This window comes from Neomonachus schauinslandi, chromosome 9 (assembly GCF_002201575.2).
Source record: "Neomonachus schauinslandi chromosome 9, ASM220157v2, whole genome shotgun sequence".
NCBI lineage: Eukaryota > Metazoa > Chordata > Mammalia > Carnivora > Phocidae > Neomonachus > Neomonachus schauinslandi.
The window spans coordinates 83,504,704-83,523,896 of NC_058411.1; the positions used below are offsets into that span (position 1 = coordinate 83,504,704).

The 19,193-nt window shown below is 44.5% G+C and overlaps 1 protein-coding gene across 1 annotated transcript in view; it reads left to right on the plus strand.

Annotated features, from left to right (window-relative positions):
* The window catches only part of STARD9 (StAR related lipid transfer domain containing 9), a 128,018-nt gene extending 109,763 nt beyond the window's left edge, over positions 1 to 18,255 (plus strand). Inside the window, exons 24-33 of the mRNA XM_021695296.2 lie at positions 9 to 206; positions 617 to 800; positions 1,193 to 1,330; positions 15,330 to 15,411; positions 15,638 to 15,759; positions 15,989 to 16,053; positions 16,228 to 16,430; positions 16,647 to 16,726; positions 16,910 to 17,068; positions 17,609 to 18,255. Of these exons, the coding sequence (XP_021550971.2) occupies positions 9 to 206; positions 617 to 800; positions 1,193 to 1,330; positions 15,330 to 15,411; positions 15,638 to 15,759; positions 15,989 to 16,053; positions 16,228 to 16,430; positions 16,647 to 16,726; positions 16,910 to 17,068; positions 17,609 to 17,710 (1,333 nt within the window). The 3' untranslated portion in view covers positions 17,711 to 18,255. The remainder of the gene's footprint in view (positions 1 to 8; positions 207 to 616; positions 801 to 1,192; positions 1,331 to 15,329; positions 15,412 to 15,637; positions 15,760 to 15,988; positions 16,054 to 16,227; positions 16,431 to 16,646; positions 16,727 to 16,909; positions 17,069 to 17,608) is intronic.
* The last annotated feature ends 938 nt before the right edge of the window (positions 18,256 to 19,193 follow it).

Below are 19,193 nucleotides of genomic sequence, written 5' to 3' on the forward strand. Positions count from 1 at the left end.
TGTCCCAGGCAAAAACAAACGATTGAGACCCTCCGGAGAGAGCGGGCTGAACGACTTCAGAACTTCCACTGGACACGGAACCTCGGTCCCCAGAAGCACCTGAGCCTCCTGCCCAACAGAGATCTCCCCACCCGGGACCCTGACCTACCCAGCAGGCGCAGAGAATACCTGCAGCAACTGAGGAAGGATGTTGTGGAGACCACCAGGTAAGAAGGGTGGACCCAGAACCCCGCAGAGAGCAGGTTGTGTATAGGGTGAGAGGGCTGTGGGGAGCAGGGCCTGGAGAGTGGAGGTGCAGCTTCCTTTGACAGGGGTGATTCCAAGAGTGGGTCCCACACTCCTATGGGCAAGTGGAGGTGACCATGGGAGAATGGGGCAAGGAAAAGAGGAGGATGTGGGAGGGAATAAGTGGGGGCGGAGGTAATGGGAGAGGATGGGCAGAGTGGCTGTGACCTACCATGTAAGACAGTAGGCCTGAGTCTCAAAATGGGTTGTAAAACGAAACTGTAGGCAAAGAGAGGATGGTGTTGGATAGGTCTGGGACGAGCAGGCCAAGGCTGTCACCCACCTACCCACAATGTTAGAGGGTATCTCTCTACCCTATGGTTTTCCTCAGGAGCCCAGGGTCGGCATCGCGGTCTGCTCACCCCGCCTCTGACATAGCACTGATGCTGCAAGAATACCAGCGTGCCCGAGAGGAGGCCAAGGTGGAGATTGCCCGGGCCCGGGCCCGGCTACGGGAGCAGACTGAGCAGGAGAAGCTGAGAATCCGCCAGCAGATCATCTCCCAGCTGCTGAGGGTGGGGAGTGGGGCAAGCCAGTGATGTCAGGGTAGTCCTGGAGCCTGGGGCAGATGTCAGACTGGGTCAGCCTTCACTGGGGCTGCCTCTGAATCGGGATGTGGCATTTGGAGGAAGGTGTTGGACTCTTAGTACCAGCTCAAAGCTGTGCTCACTCTTTTTACATATCATCCTGCTCCGACCACTCCTGTCCCCAGGCCAGAGTCTGGGAGGAGGCAGCTTTGGTTTTTAGTTGGGGTCGGCATGTGGGGAGGCACGAGGGTTTCAGGTTGAGATGGGAGGTGCCGAGAGGTAATGGGTGCTGGGGAGGTGAGAAGGGGTGGTGTTCAGGGAGGAGTGGGTAGTGGGTAAGGTACACCAGAAGCTGGTTGACAGCCCCCTGTCGTCCTCAGGAAGAAGAAAAGCTGCACACCCTGGCCATGTCCAACTCCCTGTGTACCAGCTCCAGTGGAAGCCTCTCCTCTGGTGTTACCTCCGGCTACAATAGCAGCACAGCCTTGCCAGACCAGCTCCAGTCCCCAGACAGTGTGGTGAGTAGGCAGATGCTAGCAATGAGCCAGGGGCAGACCAGAGGCAAGAGTTGGGGCAGGATGTTCTCCCTCCTGGAGGCCACTGCTGATATGAGCCCTTCTTGTGGATGATAATAGCGTTTGGTTTTCCCTTTAGTTTTGTCTCCCACTCCTGTTTATTCATCCAACAAGTGTTTATTTTGTAGGTAGTATTTTAGGCACTGGGGATATAGCAGTGAGCAAAACCATTCTTGTCCTTAAGCCTGTTAGAGGGCTAAGTACAGCTTATTTTGTGATTATTTAATCATCATCGTAGTAAGTTATATGAAGAAGGGGTTCTAAGCCAACATCAAACAGGATCTGATCTAGTCTGGTAGGTCAGCAAAGATGGTCTGAAGAGGGTGCCTTTAAACTGCGACCAGGAGGGGTGAGAGGCAGTGAACAGAGGAAGAGCTTAGTGCTGGGGTGTCAGGTGTCAGGAGAGATGGGGGTGGGAGCACAGTCTTCCAGGCAGAGGGCTTGGCAAGTGAGGCCCTGAGGGAGAAAGAGTTGGAGGAACTGGAAGAAGGCTGGTGTGGCTGGACAATAGTGAGACAGGAATGACTTGAGGAAGGACCAGGAAAGGGAAAATCACATAGACTCTATTGAGAATTCTGGCCCTTTTTGGATCCATGTGCTCATGTTACTTCCCAGAAGTTGCTATAAAGCTTTGAAGCAGGGGAGCAGGACGATGAGATTACAGGAGAAGGGGGCAGAGCAGCTGTGGGTAGAGCCGTTGATGACCATGGCAAAGCCCAGTGAGAGGTGCCCCTCGCCCAGCCAGGAGCCCTGCCAGTGAAGACGAGCACAGAGGGTGCCGTGGACAGAGACGCAGGAGCCCATTGCCTGTGAGGAGGGGACAGGTGGATCCGGGGACAACACACACTTCTGGCTTGAGCAGCTGAAGGGGCCGTGATGGCGACAGTGTGTGGAGCATTGGAGGAGGACAGGTTTTGTGGGGAAGATCGTGAGTCTGGTTTTGCACTTACTGGGTTTGTAGTGCCTGTGAGAAATCTGAGGGGAGCAGTTGCAAATACAGATCTGGAGCTTAGAGGTAAGATCTGGCTGGGGATATAAAATTTGAAATTTGTTTTCTATTAAACTTCACATAGTAAAAAAAATAATATTCAGACAGTAGCAAAGGACATACGATGGCAAGTTCATCTTTCAATCTCCTGTTTGCCCTCCCCAGAAGCAATCACACACCAGTATGGTGTATATTTCCAGAGGCATTCTGGAATACATTCTATGTTTTAATATCTATAAGAATGTACGTATCTTTTTCTTTAAATTTTCTTCTTATATATATTTTTTCTTTCTATTTAAAATTTTATTTCTTATATTTTTGTTATATATATATATTAATTTTTTTTTTTTTGAGAATGTGTGTATATTTCTAAAACACATGAATGGCAGCATACTGTACCTGCTTTGCCCCTTTACATCCTGAAGAATGTCTTTTGGACAGCACTGCACACCAGCAAATCTGCTGCTGACTTATCCTTTTTAATAGCTGAAATAGTGTTTCCTTTTTCTCTTTGCATGTTTTTAAATGTAATGTTTTGCATAGATAATCTATTCATATGGTATTTCTACCATTCATGTGGTAGAAAAGACAAAAAATGTAGACATCTATGAAGGTATATAGGGAAGTACCTGTTCCTGTTGCCTGAGAACCTGGTCCTCCTCCTTTAGCCCACCCAAGGGAACAGTGCTGCCGTGCAGGGGGGCTTGACTTCAGCCTTTTGCTGTTATGTATGAACAGTGCTGCAATAAGTAACTTCGTGCATGTATCATTCCACACATGTGCAAATATATCTAGAAGTGGACTCATACAAAGAGTGTGTATTTGAGATCTTAATATTGACAAGTTTTACCTCACAGATATACCAGTTTATACTCCCACCAGCAGTAGGAGAGAGACACCTTACCCCCACACTCTCACCAACATGTTATCAAATGTTTGAGTTTTTGCTAAGCTATCTGTTCATATCTTTGGCTCACTTCTCTATTTTTTTCTTACCGATTTCTGGAGTTCTTTGGCAAGCTAGCCCTTTGCCTGATAGGAATTATATTTGTCCCAGTTCTTGGTTCTCTTTTGACTTTGCTTATTGTGTTTGGAGCCATTCAGAAGGTTTTATTTATCAGTTTTCCTTTTAAGTGTCTATGTTATGATCATAATTAGAAATGCATTCTTCATTCCAAAGTTACAAAGAATTTCTCCTGTGATTTCTTCTGGAAATTATATGGTTTTATTTTTCATGTTTAAATCTTTGATTCAAAAAAATAAAATAAATCCTTGTTAATTTTGTGTGTGTGTATATACACACACACACACACACAGTATAAGGTGGGATCCAACTGTATTCTTTCTAGATGGCTATCAAGTTGTCCCTTTAACATTTGATAGTTCCTCTGGATAGCTCGTCTCTGCTTCACCAGCTTAAGATGCCAACTTTTCTTATATAAGGCTTATAATGTGTTTTACTACCTCTTCTTTTTCTGAGCTTTTTTTCCTCTTAAGATTATTTGAGAGAGAGCAGAGCGAAAGAGAGAGTACATGAGTGAGGGGAGCAGGCAGAGGGAGAGGGAGGAGCAGACTCCTCGCTGAGCAGGGAGCCCGATGCGGGGCTCGATCCCAGGACCCTGGGACCATGACCTGAGCTGAGGGCAGACACTTAACGGACTGAGCCATCCAGGCCCTAGAAAAGCCCTTTCTGAGCTTTTCTAGAGTATTTTTTCTTGTTTACTTTTTATATGAAATTTAGAATTAGCTTAACTAGTTCATTTATAAAAACTTGTTCATGTTTTTAATGGGACCATGTTAAATTTTTAAACTGACTTAGGGAGAAATCTCATCTTACTACGCTGTGGAATTTCCTAACCAATAACATAGTAAGGGCCAGCCACCTTTTTGTGTTTAAAATTTCCTTGACATGTCTCTCCATTTCTTGTCAGATTTATTCCTGTTTTATTTTGTTGTTGTTGTTGCTGTTATAACTGTTTTATTTTATTTTTTTGGTTCCTGTTGTTCTGCCTTTATATCTTCTGTCTGGTTGTTATTTTGTATGTATGAAAGGCACTGATGTGTGTTAGCTTTGTGTCCATATTGTTTTTTGGTCTGTTCTGTAGATCTGTACTCCTACAGTAGCCACTACCATGGGTAGCTATCTTACTTTAAATGTAAATTAATTAGAATTGGATCATAGCTTTTGCTCTTAAGTCACACTAGCCACATTTCACATGCTCAGTAACCACATGTGGCTAGTGGCTACCATACTGTATAGCCCTGCCTTAGATTTTTTTCAGGTATATAACCACCTAATCTGCAAGTAGAGATGGTTTCACCATTTCCTTTCTAATTTTTTTTTCTTCTTTATTTTCTTCTTCTTTTCTAATTGCATTACCTAGTATTTCCAGCATAAATAAAATCATAGTGATGACAGTGAGCATCCTTGTCTTCTTCCAGGCTTTAGTGGGAATGCTTCTAGTGTTTCTCCATGTAAGCTGGGTGCTAGTTTTTGAGCTGAGCTAGATATATTTTTCAATACTAAGTAAGTATCTATCTATTCCTATTTTACAGAGCATTCTTACATAGAATGGTTATTTCAGTCTTTGGAGATGATCATCTGATTGATGGGATAATATTGAACCATTCTTGCATTCTGGAATCAATCCAATAATACACTGTATATTTATGCATATGCTGTATTATTTTAATGTGCTGTCAGAGTCTATTTGCTATTCAGGATTTTGCATCAATGTTTATGAGTTTTTTCCCTTTAGTTTATGTTTTTGCAATATGTTTCAGGTATGGTTATCAGTGTTATATTTCTTTTATAGGAATAAAATGTTCAGGAATAGTTAAAAAGTAATAGAACTTTATACCTATTAATTGTCAAAAATTAGAAAGTCAGATGTTGGCAGGACTTTTGGGGAAATAGGAGCCTTTATAGGTTCTTATGATCCAGCAGTGCTTGCATAGTTTATGAGGGCACATGTATGAAATTATTTATTAAGGCATTATTTGAAGTGATAAAGAGTTGGAAACCATTTGAGAATCCATCACTGGGAGAGTGGATAGATAAAATGTGGTTGATACAGGGCGCCTGGGTGGCTCAGTTGGTTAAGCATCCGATTCTTGATTTCAGCTCCATTCATGATCTCAGGATTGTGAGATCCGCTTTTCCTGGGCTTGGATCCTGCTTGAGATTCCTCTCTCTCTCTGCCCATGCTGCCCCCGCCCCAGTACATGCATGCTGTCTCTCTGAAAAAAAGAAAAAGAAAGTGGTCTGATGAGATCAGGAGTTGATAAACAAGGCTCTTTGGCCAGATCTGGCCCTCTGCCTATTTTGGTAAATGAAGTTGTACTGGAATATTGCCTTGCCCATTTATTTATGTGTTGTCTGTGATGGTGTTTATGTTACAATGGCAGAACTGAGTAGATGAAACTACTCAAATAGTCCACAAAGCCTCAAATACTGTCTAGACCTTTACAGAAAAAGTTTGCCAATCCCTGGTTTAGATTTTCCCATTTCTTCTGGAGTCAGTTTTGATCCTAATTTGTTAATTTCTGCTTTAAAAAGTTAATTCCTTTTTCTTGTGATAATTTCTAAGTCGTGTCTTGTGGTCAGTAGTTTTGTAGAATGTGTTTGCTATTTTCTAATGATTAGATTGAAGTTATGCATTTTTGGCAAGAATACCACAGAAACAATGTGCCCTTCTCATTTTTGGTTGCCAGATAAAGCAAAGAAAAACACAGGACGTCAGTTAGAGTTTTAGACAAACAACAAATGATATTGTTGTGTAAATATGTCTCCTGCAAATGCCTTACCCTTAGTGCTTTATATCAGAGGGTGCATGATATCAGTATGTCTTATTAGTGGTGTTAACCTTGAAGTTACAGTGATGTCTGGGAGCTGTCCACTGAAAGTTACTATTTTTCTCTTTATAATTAATAAACATTTGGCAGATACTTCTTTTTTTAAGATTTTATTTATTTATTTAATTGAGAGAGACACAGCAAGAGAGGGAATGCAAGCAGGGGGCGTGGGAGAGGGAGAAGCAGGCTCCTGCAGAGCAGGGAGCCCCATGCAGGGCTTGATCCCAGGACCCTGGGATCATGACCTGAGCAGAAGGCAGATGCTTAACAACTGAGCCACCCAGGCGCCCCTCTTCTACATTTATTAATTAGAATTTTTCTGTAAGGATGTATTACTCTTCTCTCCCTATTTATTCAGTCATTTACTTTGTTCAGTTTGGTCTCATAAATATGTTATTCTGTAGGTTATAATCTAATACTATCATTTTTTTAAGGATTTTATTTATCTGACAGAGCGAGCGAGCACAAGCAGGGGGAGGGACAGAGGGAGAAGCAGACTCCCCGCTGAGCAGGGAACCTGATGCAGGGCTCCATCCCAGGACCCTGGGATCATGACCTGAGCTGAAGGTAGATGCTTACCAACCGAGCCACCCAGGTGCCCCTCTAATACTATCATTATTAATTTCCTTGCTCAGATTGTACCAGCTTTCCTTATTTGGAGTTCTTTCACATTGAGTCTTGTGCCCTTATAATATGTCCCTCCTTTTTTTGAGCACTTCCTTTAATTCATTTATTCTTTTGTTGTTATAATTCATTGGCTTTTAGTACATTCACAGAGTTATGTATCCATCACCACAGTCAATTTTTTTTTAAAGATTTTATTTATTTATTTGACAGAGAGAGAGAGAGAGAGCAGGAACACAAGCAGGGGGAGTGGGAGAGGGAGAAGCAGGCTTCCCGCTGAGCCCGGAGCCTGATGTGGGGCTCAATCCCAGGACCCTGGGATCATGACCTGAGCCGAAGGCAGACACTTAATGACTGAGCCACCCAGGTGCCCCACCACTATTAATTTTAGAATATTCTCATTACCCCAGAAAAAATCCCCATGGCCATTAGTCATCACTCCCCAAACTGATCATCCCCTAGCCCTGGATAAGCACTGCTTTCCACCTCTATGGATTTGCCCGTTCTGGACATTTCATAAAATGTAATCATATAGTATGTGGTCCTTTGTGACTGGCTTATTTCACTTGGCATAATGTTTTCAGGGTTGTATTAATTTCTTAAGGTTGCTGTAAAAAATAACAGGGTGGCTTAAAACAACAGAAATTTATTCTCTCTCGGGGCGCCTGGGTGGCTCAGTCGTTAAGCGTCTGCCTTCAGCTCAGGTCATGATCCCAGGGTCCTGGGATCGAGCCCCGCATCGGGCTCCCTGCTCAGCGGGAAGCCTGCTTCTCCCTCTCCCACTCCTCTGCTTGTGTTCCTGCTCTCGCTATCTCTCTCTCTGTCAAATAAATAAATAAATAAAATCTTTAAAAAAAAAAAAAAAGAAATTTATTCTCTCATACTTCTTAAGTCCAGGAGTCTGAAATGATAGCATCGACATGGCCGTGCTTCCTTCGAAAGCTCTGGGGGAAGAATCTGTTTCATGCTCCTCTCTGGGCTTCTTGTAGTTGGAGGCAGTCCTTGCCTTGCAACTGTATCACTCTGATCTCTGCCCCTGCCATCACATGGCTTTCTCTCTGTATCTCTTGGTTGTCTTCACTGCTCTTCTTAAAGGACACTAGTCATTGGATTTGGGGCCCACTCTAATCCAGTATGACCTCATTATACTTGATTACATCCAGTGTAATCCAAATAGGGTCACACCTATAGAGACCAGGGGTTAGGACTTAAAATATATCTTTTTTTGGAAGACAGTAACTGAACCCACCAGGGTTCATCCACATTGTAGCATGTATCAGACAATCATTCCTTTTTATGACCAGTAATAACACATTGTGTGAATAGGTCACATTTTAATCATTCAGTTGTCAGTTGATGGATATTTAGATTTTTTCCACTCTTTGCCTATTATGAATAATGCTGCTGTGAACATTCACATAAAAGTTTTTCTGTGGGAACTGTGTGTTAGGTCTGTGGGAAAGAGCTACGAGGCATCTACCTATCTGCTATAAAACTATGTGAAAGACCTAATAGATTTTTAAAAATGTAGGTATGGGTGTATCCCAACAATCTGTACAATTCTAGGGTGTGATAGTTTAGGGGTGAATAGGATTTGAACTCATTCATGTTTAGAGGGTGTCTGAAATTGAGAACCAGGCAGATCCATCTACTCCAACCCTAAATGTGGATGTAAAGAAACTGGATCCCAAAGATTACAGGTGGGGAATTTTTGAAGTATGTCCATATTCAAGTGGAGATCAAAGAAGCCCGACTGAAGGAACTCTGGACTCACAGTGACAACTGTGGATTGAACAACAGTTCTTTTTAAAAGGGCTGTTTTGAAGATTATGATTCTGACTTTGGAGGGATTATGGTGGTTGGCATTAGAAGGAATCACACGTAAAATTCCTTAAATAAAAACTTATTGACTTAAAAAAAAAAAGGTTTTGGGGCCACCTGAGTGGCTCAGTCGGTTAAGCATCTGCCTTCTGCTCAGGTCATGATCCCAGGGTCCTGTGATCAAGCCCCGAAATAGGCTTCTTGCTCAGCAGGGAGACTGCTTCTCGCTCTGCCCCTTCCCCCTGCTCATGCACCCGTGTGCACACGTACGTTCTCTTGCTCACTCGCTCTCTGACAAATATCTTTAAAAAGAAAAAGTTTTGTATGGACGTATTTTTTCATGATTTTTGGGTATATACCTAGGAATTGGGTTGATGGGTCATAGGGTAACTGCGTGTTTCAACATTTTTAACAACTACCAGACTATTTTTCACAGAAGCTACACTATTCTACAGTCCCACCAGCAGTGTATGAGCACTGCATTTCTCTACATCCCGGCCAACACCTTTCTCTTTCTTTATAGTCATCCTAGTGGATGTGACGTGGTACCTCAGTGTGGTTTTGATTTTTGCATTATCCTGATATTTAAAGGCTTTGAGCATCTTTTCATTTGCTTACTAGCCATTTATATGTTTTCTTTGGATAAATGTCTATTAAGATCTTTTGTCCATTTTATAATTGGGTTGTCTTTTTGTTGAGTTTAAGAATTCTTTATATATTCTAGTACAAGTCCCTTATCAATTATATGGTTTGTAAAAATTGTATCCCATTCTGTGTATTGTCTTTACACTTTCTGGTGATGTCCTTTGAAGCACAAATGTTTTGATGGTGTTCACTTTATTTATTTTTTTATTTCCTGAGTTTTTGGTTTCATATCTAAGAAATTGTTGCCCAGTCCAAGGTTACAAAGATTATGCCTGTACAGGCATACGTGCCTTGTTTTATTGTGCTTCGCAGGTAATGTGTTTTTTACAAATTGAATGTTTGTGGCAGTCCTGCGTTAAGCAAGTGCTGTTCTTCCAACGCTATTTTTCCAACAGCATTTGCTCACTTGGTGTCTCTTTGTCACATTTTGGTAATTCTTGAAATATTGCCAACTTTTTCGTTATTATTGTATTTGTTATGATGATCTGTGGTTAGTGATTATGACTCACTGAAAGCTCCAATGATGGTTAGCATTTTTTAGCGATAAAGTATTTTTTTTTTTTAAGATTTTATTTATTTATTTGAGAGAGAGAGAATGAGAGAGAGCACAGGAGGGGGGAGGGCCAGAGGGAGAAGCAGACTCCCCGCCGAGCAGGGAGCCCGATGTGGGACTCGATCCAGGGCCTCCAGGATCATGACCTGAGCCGAAGGCAGTCGCTTAACCAACTGAGCCACCCAGGCGCCCGCGATAAAGTATTTTTAAATTAAGGTTGTACACATTGTTTTTTTAGACATAATGATAGTGCACACTTAGTAGACTACAGTATAGTGTAAACATCACTTTTTTATGCACTGGGAAACAAACCAAAATCATTTGACTCACTTTATTGTGATACTCACTTTATTCCAATGGTCTGGAACTAAACCTGCAATATCTCCACGGTATGCCTGTATTTTCTTTTAAGAGTTGTATAGTTTTAGTTCCTACATTTAGGTCTTTGATCCATTTGAATTAATGTTTGTATACTAGTGAGCCAAAATTAGGGGTCGAATTTCATTCTTTTGCATGTGAATATCTAGTTGTCCCAGGACCATTTGTTCAAACAACTATTGTTTCTCCTCACTGAATTGTCTTGGCACCCTTGTCGAAGATGAATTGACCATCAATGTATGGATTTATTTCTGGACTCTGAATTTTATTCCATTGAATTATATGTCTGTTCTTATGCCAGTACCACTGTCTTGATTATGGTAGCTTTGTAGCAAATTTTGAAGTCAGGAGGTGTCCAACTATGTTCTTTTGCAAGATTGTTTGACTGTTCTGTGTCCCTTGAACTTTCATGTGAATTTTAGGGATCAGCTTATCAATTTCTGCAAAGAAGTCAGGTGGGATTTGGATTTGGATTGAATCAAATCTGTACATCAATTTGGGATATATATTAAACATCTTAATGTCTTTCAATCCATGAACATGGGGTATCTTTCCTTTTATTCAGGTCTTCTTTGCTTTCAACAGTGTTTTATAGTTTTCAGAGTGTGAGTTTTGAATTTGTTTTGTTAAATTGATTCTTAAGTATTTTATTCCTTTGATGCTATTGTAAATGGAATTTTTTTTTTTTTTAAGATTTATCTATTTATTTGAGAGAGAGGAAGAGGGAAGGAGGGAGGGAGGGAGGGACAGGAGGAACAGAGGGAGAGGAGAGAGAGAATCCCCAGCAGGCTCCTCACCGAGCATTGAGCCCAATGCAGGGCTCCATCTCAGGACTCTGAGATCATGACCTGAGCTGAAATCAAGAGTCAGACGCTTAAGCAACTGAGCCACCCAGGTGCCCCAAATGGAATTGTTTTCTTAATTTCATTTTCAGTTTGTTCATTGCTACTCGACAGAAATACAGTTGATTTTTGTATATTCATCTTGTCTCCTGTACCCTTGCTGAACTCATGTATTAGTTCTAATAGCTTTTTAGCAGATTCCTTAGGTTATTCTGTGCACCAGCTCATAGCATCTGCCTTTATTGTTTTTTTCTTGCCTAATTGCCCCGGTAGAATCTCCAGTTCAATGTGGAATAGAAGTGCTATGAGAGCATACATCCTTGTTTCTGACGTTAGGAGAAAACCATCCAGCCTTTCACCATTAAGTATGATGTTAACTGTGTGTTTTTTTTGGATAATCTTTATCAGGTTCCCTTCCAGTCCTACTTTGTTGAGTGTTTTTATCACAAAAAGGTGTTGAATTTAGTCAAATACTTTTTCTGCATCTATTGAGATGATAGTGTGGATTTTTTCCTTTATTAACACATGGTGTAGGGGCACCTGGGTGGCTCAGTCGTTAAGCATCTGCCTTTGGCTCAGGTCATGATCCCAGGGTCCTGGGATCGAGCCCCGCATCGGGCTCCCTGCTCGGCGCGAAGCTGGCTTCTCCCTCTCCCACTCGCCCTGCTTATGTTCCCTCTTTCGCTGTGTCTCTCTCTGTCAAATAAATAAAAAAAAAAAATCTAAAAAAAAAACCAACATGGTGTATTACATGATTGATTTTTTTTTTTTTAAGATTTTATTTTATTTATTTGAGAGAGAGAGAATGAGAGACAGAGAGCATGAGAGGGAGGAGGGTCAGAGGGAGAAGCAGACTCCCTGACGAGCAGGGAGCCCAATGCGGGACTCGATCCTGGGACTCCAGGATCATGACCTGAGCCGAAGGCAGTCGCTTAACCAACTGAGCCACCCAGGCGCCCTACATCATTGATTTTTGTATGTTCAACTAAGTATATCCCAGGAATGGTGTATACTTGGTCATGTGTATATTGCTCTTTCTGTGATGCTAGATTCAGTTTCCTAATATTTTGTTGGTGATTTGTGTGTCTATACGCCTAAGGGGTATTTATCTGATGTCTTTGGTTTTGTGTCAGGGACTTACAGAATGACTTATGAAGCATTCCCTCCTCTTCTGTTTTTGGGAAGAATTTGTGAAGTATTGGTGTTCTTTAAATGTTTGGTAGATTTGAAGCTAATGAAGCTGATCTCATCTTGAAATTTTCTTTGTGGGAATTTTTTTGATTACTAATTCAGTATCATTAAATGTTCAGATATTGTTTTTCGAGTCAGTTTTGGTAATTCCTGTCTTCCTAGTGATTTGTCCATTTCATCTAAGTTATCTAATTTATTCATATATAGTTGTTATAGCATTCATTGATTATTTTTTCATTGATGTAAATATTTAAAGCTAGAAATTTCTACCTGAGCCCTGCTTTAGTTATAGCCCATAAATTATTTTTATCTATTTTTTATAGCAGTTTTGCAATTTCAGTTTGTATTTCTTCCTTGATCCAGTTGTTGTTAAGAGTTTTTAAAAACTTTTTTTGGTAGAAAGGCTCTTGTGTTTTCTGATTTTGCTATTTTTAGTTTGTTTGTTGTGCGTTTGAGTATGTATGATTTCAGAGAAATGTGATTTCTATTTTTTGAATTTGTTGAGGTTTTTTTTGGTTATGAATATTCCCATGGACATCTAAAAATTTTTTTTATCATCATGTCTGTGTGTTCTCTACTTTGAGGGTGAATATGTGTGTCTTTTCGGATAATCTGGAAGTCTTTAAAAAATTCTTTTCATGATCACTTTTATATCTTCAAATAGTCTTTATTGCTGGATTAGCAGTTTTCTTTTCACCCTGGTGATAAAACATGAGGAAATCAGTGTATTTGCACCTTGTCTTTTTGATACAGTATTTCTACATTGTTTATAATGTTTGCATGCATAGAGATGTTCTTATGCTAGATTAAATGGACTCTGCTCACTTCCAGTTATTGGCCCGGCATTCTTTCTACAAGAAGGACTCATGGGCACTTTCTCTAGGGTCTCTGAGTTGATATTTGAAAATGTTTGTTTATTGCTTTTATACTTAAATGAAAGAACATCTGTTCTTTGCTAGGTCAAAGGACACTTTAAATTTAAAATATGTAGTAAATGTTCCCAAAGTATGCCAATTTACACTCTTAAATAGTACCTGACCACTCTGCTAACGATTATTTCCTTTAGTCTTTGTCAGGGTGATAGGCATAAAATACATACTTCATTTTAGTTTTGGTTTGCAGTTCGGTTCTGCCCTTGTGCCTGAGATCGAGTGCCTTGTCAGGTAGTTCAGAGCCCTTTGTCTTTGTGCTCCGGGCCCTGTATTATGTCCACTTCTTGGTTTTGGTGGCCCTTTTTATATTAAGAAAATTACCCTTTTGTGTCATTTGAGATACCAGGTTTTTTTTCCTAGTTGTGTGTGTGTTTTTATTTTGTTTATGATATTTATTACTACCTGGAAAATGTTAATTCTGTGTTGCCTAGTGTTCATTAGTCTTTAGTTTCATGGCTTCTGGAATTTGTGCCCTGTTTAGGAAGGCATAGCCCCACTATCAGATAATTTTTAAAAATTTATATTTTCTTGTAGTAATAATAAATTTTCCTCCACTCCATATATTTTGAGCCACAAATTATGAAGAATTTATATTGGCATGATGCATGAAATGGGTCTCTGATGTAACCTTTTTTTCACGTGGCAGCCAGTTGTCTCAGCAATATTTATTGATCAATCCATGGATATTTAATTTTGGAAATCATCAGTGTAGCAGTGGGAGCAGATGGAATCCCCTAGGATTATATTATTGAGGGAGAAAAGGGGGCCTAGGCCTGAGTCTTGAAAGAACCCCAGAATAGCAGTTTTTGTTTGAGGAGGATGAGCCAACACAGGAAGTCGGGGAGGAGCACCACAGAGATAGGAAGTGAGGAGCCTGGGAACTCAGGAATCGAGTATCTCAAGTGGAAGGGAGAGGCTGGCTGAGTGGAGGTTCTCTGAGAGGTTCAGTAAGATGGGGACTGGGAGTTGCTGATCAGATCCAGCCACATGGACATCACAGAGACGTGGGTGATTGCTCTTTGGCGGAGTGGTGAGGCAGATGCTAGGTTCAAGTGGGTTCAGAAGGGAGTGAAAGGGGGAGATGGCAAATGGTGACAGTTGTTTCAAGAAGCATATCTGTGGGTGGAAGAGCAAAGACCCCTTTGGGGAAGGTTTTTAAAGGTGGGAGAGGTTTTTGCATGCTTCAGTGCTCATAGGAAGCATCCAGTGAAGAGGGTGAGGCAGAGGCAACAGGTGAAGGAGATGATCAGCAGTGGAAAGTTCCCAAGAAGAGGGCACAAGACCTCAGTCTGAGACAGAGGGACCTGCCTAAAGTAGGAGAGACCACTTGTAATGTTGCAGCAGGAGGAATGGAGGCAAGGATGGAGGTAGAACTGTCTGTGTTCACCTCTTCTTGTCTTTAGAGTAGCAGTAGGTTAAAAACTGATGATAGAGGTGGGATGGATGGTACCTGTTAGGTTCAGCAGGAGTCAAGGTCATGTCCTTGAGTTGCTGGCTGAGGTAAAGGTGGGAGAAACATATTGCAGGTCCAGAGGGTCATCCCCATCTGGTTCCAAATTAGGACCTTTGGCTTAGCTGCTGTATGGGGCATGGCGGGGTGGGGCGGGTGTAGAGGTTCTGGGAGGTCAGGCCCAAGGGTCAAGCTTCTCACAGCCCATTGCTCTCCCCCCACCCCCCAGCCCCGCTTTCCACTTGGGCTTTGTTTGCTATCCCACAAATCCCAGCTCTAGCCATGGCCTCCTTCCGGTTGCCACAGTGGTAGGGGGCCCCCCCCCCCCGCCCCAGCCCATACCCACTGATGCTCTGTGCTGGGACTTCTGAGGCTCTGTTTGTTCTGATCCCTTTTGGGAGCTCTCCTACAAGCTGTCTTTGAGCCTGTGGCTTAAAGCATAAGGAGAGATTGTCCAGGGACTGGTTTCTGTTGCTCTTGACTTCTTGGGGGCATTCAGCCTTCTGTAATCCCGGTGGGGAAGATCTTTTTGATTGAGCCTTTATGTTGGAAACTGTTGGCACAGTTCAGAGGCAGAGGAGATAATTCTGCATGGGCTTTCTGGTGCTCTGCTTTTCTCTTTATCTGCCTTTGATCTGATCCTGGGCATCTTCTTTTCTGCAGGGGGACATAAACTTGCCTGATTCCAGTGACTCCTGGATAGGGGATGTTCGGGGCAGTTCCGCAGTGAGGAACAGTCACCTGAGTCTGGCCGGGTCCACCTGGAAGAGCTTAGCTTACAGTGAGTGAAGGGGGGTGAGGGCACATAGCTACCTGCCTGGTTTGGGGACTTCAGGGGCTGAGGTCTGCTAGATCCTAGGGAGTCACTAGCCTGAAGTTACCAGCCCCAAGTCACTGTCCCTCAGGAGGCTGTTGCTGCCCTGAGGCCTTGATGCTCATGCTGTCTCATGGCCTCTGCCCGTTCGTTGTAGGCCACAGAACCTCCCTGGGCAGCTGCTGCACTTCTCCGTCCAGCCTCTCCAGCCTGGGGATCTGCTTCTCCTCCTCCTATCAGGACTTGGCCAAGCACATCGTAGACCTCTCTGTTGCTGATGTGAGGAACTGTTCCCCTTGTCCCCATGGTTCCTTTATCAGACCTGTGCTGGGTGGGGAGGAGCGGAAATGAGGGAACGAGCAGGGCACATGAGGGCCAGCAAGGCTGCTAGCGGCTCTCCATGTTGACAGAAGGGGAATTCAGTGCATGCTGGCCAGCGTGAATGGCTAATCCAAGGGTCTGGGTTGTACTGTGCCCACTAATGTGGGTGTGACCCCTCTGTCTCCAGGTAATGGCTGCTTGCTCCGATGATCTGCACAACCTCTTCAGCCACCAGGCAGCAGCTGGCTGGAAGTGAGTGCCTTTGCCCAGCGTCTTGTCCTGGCCGGCTGTCTGTCCTGTTTGTCCTCTCTCCTTTCCCTTCTCTGCCCTGGCTTCCTTGAGTCCCTCACCCCGAGCTGCGACTCTCTGAGCCTGGAGCCCAGTTTTTACCTCTTCTTCCTCTTCCCCACCCTCGGTGTTCCCCAGCTATCAGGGTGAGGAGCAGGAAGTCCAGCTTTACTACAAGATGTTTTCTTCTACTCGGCATGGCTTCCTGGGGGCAAGCGTGGTGTCCCAGCCACTGTCGCACGTATGGGCAGCTGTGAGTGACCCCACCCTGTGGCCGCTGTACCACAAGCCCATCCAGACAGCAAGGCTGCATCATCGAGTGACCAACAGCATCAACCTGGGTGAGCCCAGGGAAGGCTTCCCATGGGCCGTGGCCAGGGGGCAGAGGGAGCAGGGTTGGAGGCAGCCCTCTTGGGAGGCCAGATACTCCGACGACCTCCGGATCACTCAGGCTAGGTCTGCCTGTCAGGTTGCAGAATGGTGGGATATCGGGGGTGCTTCTGGGCTGGGAAGTCCGTCCACACACCTCCTGACTCTCCCCATTCCTGACCCTCCAGTATACTTGGTGTGCAATACCACCCTGTGTGCCCTGAAGCAGCCGCGGGATTTCTGCTGCGTCTGTGTGGAAGCCAAAGAGGTGCCTGTCTTGCTGGTGGTAAAGACACTGTGGGCAGACCTTGGGCTGGAGTGCTGGGAGAGGCAGTCATCGTGGGCATCAGGTCCTCTGGGCAAAGGAGGTTTGGGCGGGCGTGAGGATGGCTTAGAGGCTGGCTGCACTGGAGCCTGTCCCTGTCTGACCGCCATCACTCTCTGTCCCCAGGGGCACCTGTCTGTCATGGCAGCTCAGTCTGTTTATGACACATCCATGCCGAGACCTAGCAGGGAGATGGTCCGAGGCGAGATCCTGCCCAGTGCCTGGGTCCTACAGCCCGTCACCATGGAAGGAAAGGAGATCACCAGAGTCATCTACTTGGCCCAGGTGATCCTCCCTGTGTGGCTGGCAGCACGGAATGCCTTAGTTTGGCCCCGGCACCCCATGGGAGTTTTCTCTTGAGCTGCTCGACACCCTTAAGTGCCCAGGCCCTGTGTCCCAAGAGCCGGAGACTCGGCCTTCACAGTAAGGGGGCGGTCAGTGGGGAACTGAGGCAGGAGGGGGACAGAGTTGCTCAGTCACCGAAGCGCACAGCGGCCTTTAGCCTCTCTGTTGCCAGCGTCCTCCGGAGATAGAGGAGTCATGACAAGGGAGGAGCTGCAGCCTCCACAGAGCAGAGCGAGCACGACCCGGTCTGTTTCCTCTCTGCTCCCAGCTCCCCACCGTGACCTTCATCAGCGGGAGGGGAAGCCCGTGCCAAGATCTGAACAGCAGAGCCCAGAGGCCTGTAAACTCTGGAAGCGCAGACAGTTGGAGGAGCTCTTCCCATCACGACAGCTTGGGTGGCTCCTCGTGCCTGTCGGGTGCCTGGCACGTTCTCCCACGTCCGTTCACACCTTCAGCTCTTCCCTCTCTGCTTAATTTCAGGTGGAACTTGGCGCACCAGGCTTCCCCCCTCAGCTCCTAAGCTCCTTCATCAAACAGCAGCCGCTGGTGATAGCCAGACTGGCTTCCTTCCTTGGTAGTTAGCATCTTCCCGTCAAGATGATGCTGCAGAGACGCAGGCCCAGGATGCGCCAGTGATGCGAGGGTGGCTCTCGTCACTGTGCCACGATGCAAGGAGAGGCCAGGCTGCCGGCTGTGGCTAACCAGGCAGACAGCACTCAGACCGAGCTGCCAGCAAAGCCCCATCAGTACTTGGGTCATAGCTGGCGCCTCTGCAGAGTGAGGGGACCTGAGCTCCTGGCCCTGGCTGGCCAGAGTGAAAGAAGCTCAACTCACCGTTTGGGACTTCTCACCTTTCTTTCCTGTCCCTGGGACCCTGTGGCAGACAAGCTGCTCGAAGACCAGGATAAGCGAACTGGGAGAGGGCGGGACTCTGGCACCAAGCTTCCTTGCTCTGCCGGCCCAGCCCTTGGGCAGGGAGGGAAGCAAGCAGCCATTGGCCAGGACTCCTCGGAATCTGCCTCCAGCGTTCAGCTCCACTGTGGAATGGAGTATTGGAAAATAGCAAACCAGAAAAATGGTTTAAAAAAACAGCTGCACAAATCACAACAATGTTCAGAATCGTTTCTCCTTGGGTTTTTTACAAAATGCTTTATTATGAATTTTTGCTTCCCCCACCCCTTCCTTTCCCTCACAGGAGAGGACAGTTGGGTCTTTGCCTCCTTCAGAGTATTGAGCAATGCTCAGTCTTGGAGCCATCATTCCAGAGCTCAGAATGGGAAGACCACGGTAGAAGCAGGTTGGACAGATTTGGGGTTAAGGAGGGGAATCTAGCTCTTTGAGGAGGGGTGGGGGTGGGCAGCAAGATGCTGGCTGCTGACAGGGCAAGAGGAATTTCAGAAAGCTGAAAAGTTGCTTTTCAAAGACTGGAGAGAAGATACTAGAACTCCTAGAGGAAGTATGTGATTTGTTAGGAGGAAACTCCAGTTCCGTTCCTCACCTCCCTCAGAGCCTTGGCGCCAGCCTTCAGTGGTCTCTTGAGCATCCATGCTGCTGGGGTAGGATCGCTATTGTAGGAGGGGCTGGGGAATGGGCTTGGTTTTCTTGTACCTCAGCCTGGCTGAACTTGAGCTTTGAGTATTCTGTATGGTTATGTGGAAGTGGTTGGGGTGGGAGAGAGTCCCAGCTTCCATTCTGGTGCCTACAATCTTTGGTGGAAGAGGGTGACCATACGGGGTTTGAAAAGATGTGGTGAAAAGGTCAGTTTCTGTATGGTACAGCGCAGATTTCTTTAGAAGTGTTTGCAGGATTTTTTTTTCTTTTACCTCAGATTGTTACTTATGTAAGATTGATTGAAGGCTTTTTAAATTGCCTTTAAATGTATTTTTCTGGTTAATGTTTTTGGTATATTTAACACCCTATTTATGTACTCCCATCTCTTTTCATATAAATCTCTTAAGACTATTGATTGAAAAAGTCAGAACACTTGCAAATTAGAAGTCCGTGGTGTCCTTTCATTTAGTGAAGACTACTGTATCATTTGAGCTCAGAATTTAGCCTCGGTATG